Source organism: Enhydra lutris, unplaced genomic scaffold (assembly GCF_002288905.1).
Source record: "Enhydra lutris kenyoni isolate GAN:26980312 unplaced genomic scaffold, ASM228890v2 scaffoldscaffold12, whole genome shotgun sequence".
Taxonomy (NCBI): Eukaryota; Metazoa; Chordata; class Mammalia; order Carnivora; family Mustelidae; genus Enhydra; species Enhydra lutris.
This window is the reverse complement of record NW_019154096.1, coordinates 13,334,166-13,344,902: the sequence shown is the minus strand read 5'-3', so window position 1 is coordinate 13,344,902 and position 10,737 is coordinate 13,334,166. Positions and strand designations below refer to the sequence as shown.

Below are 10,737 nucleotides of genomic sequence, written 5' to 3'. Positions count from 1 at the left end.
ACAATGTAATATTATGCCTCCAACAGAAAGGATGAATGCCCAACTTTTGTATCAGCATGGATGGGACTGGAGGAGATTATGCTGAGTGAAATAAGTCAAGCAGAGAAAGTCAATTATCATATGGTCACACTTACTTTTGGAACATAAGGAATAACACAGAGGACATTAGGAGAAGGAAAGGAAATGTGAATTGGGGTAAATCGGAGGGGGAGATGAAGCATGAGAGACTGTGGACACTGAGAAGCAAACTGAAGGTTTTGGAGGGGCGGGGGTTGGGGGGATGGGTGATTCTGATGATGGGTATTAAGGAGTGCATGTATTGCATGGAGCGGTGGTTGTGGTGCATAAACAATGAGTCTTGAAACACAGAAAAAAAATAAAATAAAATCTTAAAAAAATGAAATTCAAACACTTGGAAGCTAAAGACCATCCTGCTCAAGAATGTATGGCTCAACCAGGAAATCAAAGAAGAACTTAAACAATTCATGGAAAACAATGAGAATGAAAACACATCAGTCCAAAATCTATGGGATACAACAAAGGCAGTCCTAAGGGGCCATACGTAGCCATCCAAACCTCACTGGAAAAAAAAAAAGAAAAAGAAAAGAAAGAAAGAAAATTGCTGAATACACAAACTCTCTTTTTACCTTAAAGAACTGGAGAATCAACAACAAATTAGCCAACTCCATGCACAAGAAGGGAAATAATTAAGATTAGAGCAGAGATCAATGAGATAGAAACTAGAGATACAGTAGATCACATCAATGAAACTAGAAGGTGGTTTTCTGAAAGAATCAATAAGATTGATAAACCATTGGCCAAACTAATCCAAAAGAAAAGAGAGAGGACCCAAATGAATAAAATTATGAAGGGGAGAGGTCACAACTAACACCAAGGAAATAGAAACAATAATCAGAAATTATTATCAAGTTATATGCCAATAACTTAAGGAACCTAGAAAAAATGGATGCATTCCTAGAAACCTATAAATTTCCAAGACTGAAATAGGAAGAAATTGACAACCTGAATAGACCAATAACTAATAAGATTGAAGCAGTGATCAAAAATCTCCCAAAAACCAAGAGTCCAGGACCTGACGGATTCTCTGAGGAATTCAACCAAACATTCAAAGAAATAATATCTACTCTTCTGAAATAGTTTCAAAAAATAGAAACAGAAGGAAAACTTCCAGACTCTTTCTATGAGGCCAGAATTACCCTGATCCCCAAACCGGGCAAAAAGGAGAATTTCAGACCAATATCTCTGATGAATATGGATGCCATGATTCTCAACAAAATCCTAGCCAACAGGATCCAACAGTACATTAAAAAGATTACCACCTCAACAAGGTGGCATTTATCCCTGGGATGCAAGGTGGTTCAACATCTGCAAATAAATCGTTATTGATTCTTTTAGTAAGAGAAGAGAGAACCACATGGTCCTCTCAATTGATGCAGAAAAAGCATTTGATAAAATACAGGATCCTTTCTTAATTAAAACTTCAGATTATAGGGATAGAGGGAACATTCCTCAATTCCATAATATCCATCCATGAAAACTCATAACGAATATCATTCTCAATGGGGAAAAGCTGACAGCCTTTCATTTAAGATCAGGAACATGACAAGGATGCCCACTCTCACCACTATTGTTCGACATAGTACTAGAAGTCCTAGCAACAGCAAATCAGACAACAACAACAACAACAACAACAAAAATAAAAGGTATTCAAATTGGCAAAAAAGAAGTCAAACTCCCTCTCTTTGCAGATGACATGATACTTAATGTGGAAAACCCAAGACTCTAGCCCCAAATTACTAGAACTCATACGGCAATTCAGTAATGTGGAAGGAGACAAAAATCAATGCACAGAAATCAGTGGCTTTCTTATACACTAAAAACGAAACTGCAGAATGAGAAATTAGAGAATCAATTCCCTTTACAATAGCACCAAAAACTATAAGATACTTCGAAATAAACCTAACCAAAGTGGTAAAGGATCTATACTCTAGGAACTACAGAACACTCATGAAGGAAATTGAAGACACAAAAAGATAGAAAAAACATTCCATGCTCATGGGTCAGAAGAATAAATATTGTTAAAAAGTCTATGCTGCCCAGAGCAATCTATACTTTCAACACCATCCCAATCAAAATGCCATTGGCATTTTTCAAAGTGCTGGAACAAACAATCCTAAAATTTGCATGGAACCAGGAAAGACCCTGAATCACCAAGGAAATGTTGAAAAAGAACAACAAAACTGGGGGCATCACGTTGCCTGATTTCAAGGTTTATTACAGAGCAGTGATCACCAAGACAGCATGTTACTGACACAGAAACAGACACCACAGACCAGTGGTAACAGAGCAGAGAACCCATATATGGACCCTCAATGCTATGGTCAAATAATCTTCAACAAAGCAGGGGAAAATATCCAAGAGAAAAAAGTCTCTTCAATAAATTGTGCAATGAAAACTGGACAGCTACATACAGAAGAATGAAACTCAACCATTCTCTTACACCATAAAGATAAACTCTAAATGGATGAAAGACCTCAATGTGAGACATGAATCCATCAAAATCCTAGAGGAGAACATAGGCAGTAACCTCAACCACAGCAACTTCTTTCAAGACACGTCTCCAAAGGCAATGGAAACAAAAGCAAAAATGAACTTTTGGGACTTCATCAAGATCAAAATCTTCTGCACAGCAAAGGAAACAGTCAACAAAACAAAGAGGCAACACACGGAATGGGAGAAGATATTCGCAAATGACACTACAGACAAAGGGCTGATAGACAAGATCTACAAAGAACTTCTCAAACTCAACACCCAAAAAACAAATAATTAAGTCAAAACATGAGCAGAAGACATGAACAGACACTTCTCCAATGAAGACATACAAATGACACATGAAAAAGACACATGAAAAAATTTTCATCATCACCAGCCATGAGGGAGATTCAAATCAAAATCACAATGAGATAGCACCTTATACCAGTTACAATGGCAGAAAACAAGGCAAGAAACAACAAATGTTGGAGAGGATGTGGAGAAAGGGGAATGCTCTTATAGTGTTGATAGGATGCAAGTTGGTGTAGCCACTTTGGAAAAGAGTGTTGAGGTTCCTCAAAAACTTAAAAATAGAGCTACCTTATGACCTGGCGATTGCACTACTGGGTATTTAACCCAAAGATACAGATGTAGTGAAAAGAAGGGCCATATGCGTCCCAAAGTTGGTAGCAGCAATGTCCACAATAGCCAAACTGGAAAGAGCAGAGATGCCCTTTAACAGACAAATGGATAAAGATGTGGTCCATGTATACAATAGAATATTACTCAGTCATCAGAAAGGATGAATACCCAACTTTTGCATCAATGTGGGCGAGACTCAAGGAGATCATGCTGAGTGAAAAAGTCAAGCAGAGAAAGTCAATTATCATATGGTTTCACTTACTTATGGAACATAAGGAATAGCATGGAGGATATTAGGAGAAGGAAGGGAAAAGGGAAGAGGGGAATCAGAGAGGAAGATGAACCATGAAAGACTGTGGACTCGAGAAATAAACTGAGGGTTTTAGAGGAGGAGGGGATAGGGGAGCCCAGTGATGGGTATTAAGGAGGGCATGGATTGCATGGAGCACTGGGTGTTATACGTAAACAATGAATCTTGGAACACTACATCAAAACTAATGATGTCCTCAATGGCAACTAACATAACACAACAAAAAATTAAAAAATTAAAAAATTAGTATGTTAGAAGTGCCAACACAAGTGGTGTCGCAACTGTACCCCACAATATGTATATTAAGAGTTTACAATACTCTATTTCATAGTGATCTTTGGAAGTAAAGAGATCTTCACAGAAACAAATTATATGGGGAAAGCATAGCTCAGATCTTACATATTTGTCAGCATAATAAAAGCAACTTATGTCCTCCTGAGGTAAGAAAGATGCATCCCTTCTTCTATAGTAGAAAGCAAAAGAGTGCTAAAGTAAGCTTTTAAAGAACTATATCTTATTATACAAAAATCCTTCTAAATGCTAATATTTTAGGTGAATATTCCCTCCTTCTATTCGTTCAATTTATGAACAATTTAAAACCACCTTCTTCTATGTAACAGGACAATGCAATATAATACAAATAAGAGATGTAATGTTGTCATGAACATACTTTTACATTATAGATTATTTCTACAACCAAAAAATACCAGCTGTCCACAAATTTTTAATTGGCGCTATTACTGAAAAAACTCCTGGTGAAAGCATGCCAACTATTTAAGAAGAGTTTACCGACATCATTCAGTACAGGGGAAAAAAAAAAAAAAAAAAAAAAGAAGTAGGAATGACTAATTATCCACACATAGCAATTTTTACAAGTGAAATTAGATGAATCTTTTCTTATCTGTAGAACAGTAAGAGAAGCATATTTAAAAAATGAGAACTTCCACAAATGACGTGCATTATACTTTAGGGCTAATGAATTGCATTTAAGCCCCTGTTTAAAGGGAATAAAATTGAAAGTCCTAGTTTACAGCTGATGAGTAATAAAACTGAACTTCTGAAGTTCAGGTTTGTTATTATTTTATTGATGACAATCACTTAAATGATTTAAACTGAAAAGATAAGCAGTACTGTTGTATTTCCACAGACCAAATCCAACAATTTGAATACACTGAAGCTCTATTTATATGGCCTTGGCTAAAGCATTGATCACATTTTCCATGGCTGGTCCTTGTAACAGGACTGATGATTCTACAGCAGAACTCAAAACATTGACTGAACTGGACTTTGAGTCCAGTTCAAATTGACTACCAACAAATAAACAGGATACAAATAGTTTCATTACCAAGAATCTCTTTTAATCTGAGAGGAAAATTAATTCCCCCAAAACACAGAACTGTGAAAGCAAGATCCTGCAAAACATCAATGGCTGAATCACGTACAAACTGATCATGGAATAAAGTAATAAAAGAAATGGAAAACTACATGTGGTATTTTTATCAAATTTTTTTGAAAAGTTACGCTTTTGAATATTAAGTCTTAGGTTGCCCTTGTGCTCTGTATTTCTCATGTGATCCCTTATGATCCTTTACAACTGATAAGTAGTTGATCTACAAAGTACATTTTAAATTTTAAATTTTCCCTAAACAGTTTAAGGATTAAGGGGATGAGAGGGACAACTTAAATCAAAAATGAATAATTATAAATGCTTTACAGAGGCAAGTAGGAAGTCTGTACTTCAGGAATCAAATGCAAATATGGGAGATGAGGGGGAGGCTGCCCTTACAACTTGTAGTTCTGACTTACTGTATGTGACATTTACAAGTGCCCAGAATTCAACTTGAATATCGTTTTTAACTGTCTTGAAATACCCAAGACTTCAAGAAGTACTATCCAAAACTCCAAAAGACTACCTGTTTTTCTCATTCCAAGGGTCCCTAAATCAATGGTTACTTTATGGAGGAAGGCCCCTGACTTCGGACTTGCAGTTCTAAAAGGTAAGTGATATATCCTTCTCAGAATTAAGCAAAAATGACAGAGCTAAAATGGTGACTTGGCCCATCATTATGTCACCACAGAATTCTTAAGGTTTTTATTTAATATGAGAACTTGTGCTCACTCCTCTGGAGTCTGGTCACACAATTCAGGTGTAAGCAAAGGCAAACAAGAATTAGGTGAGTTTCAAAACTTTTAATAAAGGAAAAAAAAGACACTTCCAAAAATAAATGTCACACAAATCAAAGTTTTTTAAAAAGTGAAAGATATTCAAGAAACAAAATCCTTTACTATCAAAATATACTAAATATTTAAATCTAATGAACTTGAGTGTTCAAATTCTGGGTGAATGTAGCTTATAATCATATACCTAGTAAAGCAGTGTTTTTCATGATATGTTTGTTTCAAGACATTACTTAATATAGTTACTTTTTAAACCTATATTTTCTTAAACATCCATCTCACAATTCATTTAAATATTTTTACACTCATTTATAAAAACACATGTTCTAACAATGGGTTATTTTGTGCTTTAATAATAATGATCCATGGTAAAATGCTTAAGTGATTTAAATGCTTTACTAATGACTACATCCATCACAGATTCTTGCACACTTACACAGCTACTGCAATAATCCAAAGAGCTACAACTCTTCTTAAAAATGACACTCACTCAAAGTTTGGTAAGCATGCTAAATAATTAGAAATGTATTTTTTTTCCAAGTTAGAACGTTAGAACTTTCTAGCTTTCTTTAAAATCTGCAAAGATAACCTGCTTATTTAAGCCACTTTTAACTGGAAATTTATAAAAACAGAGGAAAGCATCATTTTAGAATTTTCTTTATAACATCTATAGTAAAAAATGGATGTCTTCTTTCAAACTGTGATGGCACTAAACTGCTATTTTAAAAATTCTAGATTTTAAAATGTTAAGAAATTACAATGTCCATTCTACCTAGAGGGGCATTTTAATAATTAAACTATTTTTCAGGTCAATACTTTCTTCAGTGTGGGTGACACTGCCTTATATTCATCACAGTACCTTAGTAAATGATTCACTTAAAATGTGATCCAAGACAAACCCCAACTTACTCTAAATTCTCTTCTATAACAAGGGTCCAATGTGTTCCATCCTCTAGACTAATAATATGGTAAACAAATACAAATCTAAAGCAATAAAATTTATATAATTAATGGCAATGAATATCAAATACAATAGACCTCATTTGCACAATTTGGAATTAATTTGCATGCAAAATTTTATAGTTTTGATCCTTACTTATAGATAATTTATTTCTTTAAGTAATCAAGACAAATAGTAGAAAAAGCATTTTATTTATATGGAAAAAGCTACATTAATATCTGTAAAAGGTGTCAATATAACATTGCCTATACAGAAGAAAAACTCAAATGTGAGTAGCAACAAATAAAAGTTACACATCTTCCTACTTAGCAGTGCAATTAATTCACATTGCAATAAAGTTAAGTCAAGTATAACAAAATCAAAACAAGTGTTTCTCCATAATCAAGATACTGAGAATTACAGTGTAAAGATCCTTTCAGGTTTAAGAAATCTGGAATCAATCTACTGATTACCCTAAGACAAGGGAGACAGACAGTTAATTCATTTAATTACCAGCTGTTGGGTTTTTTCAATACTGTTCACAGGAAAAAGGTAATGCGTTGACATACATGTAAATAGAATATATTTAGTCTATACAGTAAAAAAATACAAATTATAAAGTGAGCTAACAAAGAATGAATCTGAATACAGATTTATAAAACTGATGACATCTTAGACAACACATACAGCATTTCTCATGTAAAAACAATTAGTTTCAGCAAAAAATAATTTGGTTGCTTTTCAGATGCATTGCAGATCTTGTAAGCTGAAGATGCAGATGTCCAAGTATCTTAAAAACCATAATAAGTCTTTCTCAATGCATACAAAATGACAAATGCTCTCATCACAGTCTGAAGGGTATTTTTGGAAGTTTGTTTTGTCTTGCTTCAGAAATACATGTAAAATGGGTAAAAATCAAAGGATTTCATGATACAATGAAACAGTAAACAGTGCTCAATTTACTGCTAATGTTGAAAAAAACCTAGATTTTACAGTACTCTGGTATATATGAAATTTTTTTTGACTTTACATTGCATATTTCTGAGTCCATTCTCTTGCATGTCTGTTGTATCTGTAGGTATACAAAAGGGATATAATAAAAACAGACAAAATGAATCTTTTAGAAGAACTATTTATATAAAACTGTACGCTCTACCTTTTTACACTTAATTGCAATAATTATTCATACGCCAATTACTGAGTCAATGTGACTTAGGCTCATATATTAAATAAAATAGAAAACAACAAGTGATTTTTTAACTGATGGATTTCTCTACAACCAATACAGAAACATGCCTAAATTATAAACAACAAAATAAGAAATCAATTTCTAACAGAAGTCTATAAAAGCCAACCCTGAATGGGCATCACCTATAAAATGCAAATGAATCAATGGTTCCAGCAAGATGAAACAGCTTGAAAATTGGGTCAGTTTGGAGGGGGTTAGGGATAACTTCTCTTCCTGGGAGAAAAATATTCAAGGCTTTCCAATTATCAAATTCTTTAATTTTAAATTTACTACCCAGAACTATATATATGGTTCTCTCCTATCAAAAAACAGACATATTACACAAATGCAGAACATGTACTATTAAATAGTAAAGGACTAAACACTGTATGGGAAGGAATAATATCTCTTGTAAAAAGACTAATAAAGATAGGCAAACTTAGTACAAGTTTGTAAAAAGTTTGTAAAAAGACTAATAAAGATAGACAAACTTAGTACAATTAACACAATTAAATGTACTTAAATATATTGATAATACTTATGTTTTGGCAGACCACACAGAAATACACCCAGGCAGAAACTTATATAAGTAAACACTTACTTTTCTTTGTCTGATTTATAGATTTGTGCAATATCTGGTACTAAGGGGTCATCTGGATTAGGATCACAAAGTAGAGAACATATGGACAATAAAACTAGATTGAAAAAAGAACATCACATCAGATAATGATCTTTCTGCTTTATAACAATTACATATATGAAAACACTTTTACTGAATATAGACAATGAACTTATAAAGAAAACAAAATCAAATGAGCATGTTAAATTACTTTTTAGACTAACTTTGCTAAGGAACAAATATTTCTAATTTTTAATTAGAAATTACAAAATTAGCATACAATGTATATAATACAAAATCACTATAACTTTTGAAGTTTTAAATTTTATTTGAATTTCAACTTATTTAAAAAATGTACACTTATAAAGTAACTAAACATTTAATCTGAAGAGTTCTCTATAAAAATAATTTTAGGTAACACATACATATGCCAAATATGGTACCTAATCAAAACATTTTTAGAACAGCATCCTAACTTTAGGTATTTTTTTTTAAGATTTTATTTATTGATATGAGGAGAAGAGCACACGAGCAGGGGAGCAGCAGGCAGAGGGAGAGGCAGGCTCCCTGCTGAGCAAGGAGCCCAATGAGGGACTCAAACTTAGGACCCTGCCTAGGATCATGATCTGAACCGAAGGCAGATACTTAACCAACTGAGCCACCCAGGCATCCCTAGGTATTTTTTAAAGATACTTTTGTACTTTAATAAGGAAACCATCCATTTTTTATTTTATTTTAATGCAGAAAATCTATGTTCTAATCAATTCAAAGTACAGCAAACAAATTGCAGTTAACAGTCCAAACCATTTTGGACTCATTGTTTATGCACTTTTTTTATTTTGGCTTAGTGCTACAGTTTGCCTACAAAGAAGAAATATTTGTCAGGTTTTTTTCAATCAATCTTTTATTCCATGTACATTATTTGTATCACACTCATTTAAAAATAATGTGAACAATTATCAATACATAACTTGTATGTTTTAAAATATTAGTGAAAATTATAAAAGTAGTTGTTTCTTCCCACATCAAAATACTAATTCATATAGCTACATTCTCAAAAACAATTTAAGTATCTGAAAAAGTAAGGAACAAGGACTCTGGTTCCTGATTTGTCTGTTATGATTGCATGCCATGACTTCTGAGGGTATACGAGGAATCTTTGGAAGAACATTTCAAGATGTTCTACTATGTTCCTTTATCTTTTCCTACTCTTACAAATCCACAAGCAAAATTTATAAAGCAGAGTTAATTTCTTAAATAACACAGAAAGGGAGTTGCTAAGGGCTAATGAAAAAAATTAGTATTTTATTCATCTTCCTTATCTTCCATCTGCCTACTGAAATTTTAAGCCTTTTATATTAAACTATTAGGGTAGATTATCTAGGCTCACATCTCCAGAGTTTCCAGACTAAACTCACAATAGAAAGCAAAATAAGACATTTAAAATATAAAAAAGTAGAAAATGTACAAATAAGCAAAGTATAAGCTACCTTATAAAATAAGGCAAGAGGGAAGTTCCTCATTTCCCACTCCTGCTGCCAAGAGCAATGTGCCCTGATTTCACTACAATGTACACAAATCAAATGTTTTAAGATAAAGAAAAAGGTAATAATAGTTAACATTCAGTCGAATGTCTTCTATGTGCCAGATGCATAGTGACCTTACACGGTAATACTCCTATAATCCTCATTTTACATATGAGGACAGTGAGGCTACTTGAAATTCTTCTTCAAGGGCAGTTTCCAGAAGCCAAGAATACTAATTAATATTTATAAAAAGCTACCGATGTTAGAAAATTAGTGCTCAATATCTGGCAGTCTGCCATTTCTTTTGTATGTATAAGTACTTAACCACTTACACCAAATGAATTACATTTCCATTTCCATTCCAGGAAAGAGTATATTAATTTGAATAATCCTGTGACACAAAAACTTTCTTGCATCTAGTACATAACAGTTATACTATGTGATTTTTAAAAAGACACTAGAATCAACATGAACATTTTATACAAACATTTTAGGTCAGAAAAACTGCCATTCATAATAACTAGCTGATGTGAAGGGCTACTACTTACCTAATATTTGAAATATTATCGCTGTGGACCCTGCTTCCTAAAAACCTAATCACTTTTAAAAATAAGTTAAACATGAAGAGAGCATTTATTAAAAAGATTTTTTTAAATAAGCACAGGTTCATTCCTCCCCTGAATCCTTCAAGAGAAATAATTTTCTTAAATTTTATAAAAAGGGAAAACTACCAAATTACTT

At 33.2% G+C, this 10,737-nt stretch overlaps 1 protein-coding gene across 2 annotated transcripts in view; it reads right to left on the bottom strand.

Annotated features, from left to right (window-relative positions):
- Positions 1–5,673: 5,673 nt before the first annotated feature.
- Positions 5,674–10,737, bottom strand: part of LOC111145114 (ubiquitin conjugating enzyme E2 D1) — a 38,541-nt gene continuing 33,477 nt past the window's right edge. The window contains exons 6-7 of one of the 2 annotated variants that reach the window (XM_022499766.1): positions 8,453–8,546; positions 5,674–7,695 (exon numbers count right to left, since the gene is read on the bottom strand). In XM_022499766.1, coding sequence (XP_022355474.1) covers positions 7,650–7,695; positions 8,453–8,546 — 140 coding nt within the window. In that variant the 3' untranslated portion in view covers positions 5,674–7,649. The remainder of the gene's footprint in view (positions 7,696–8,452; positions 8,547–10,737) is intronic. The other variant, XM_022499767.1, reaches the window with a different exon arrangement.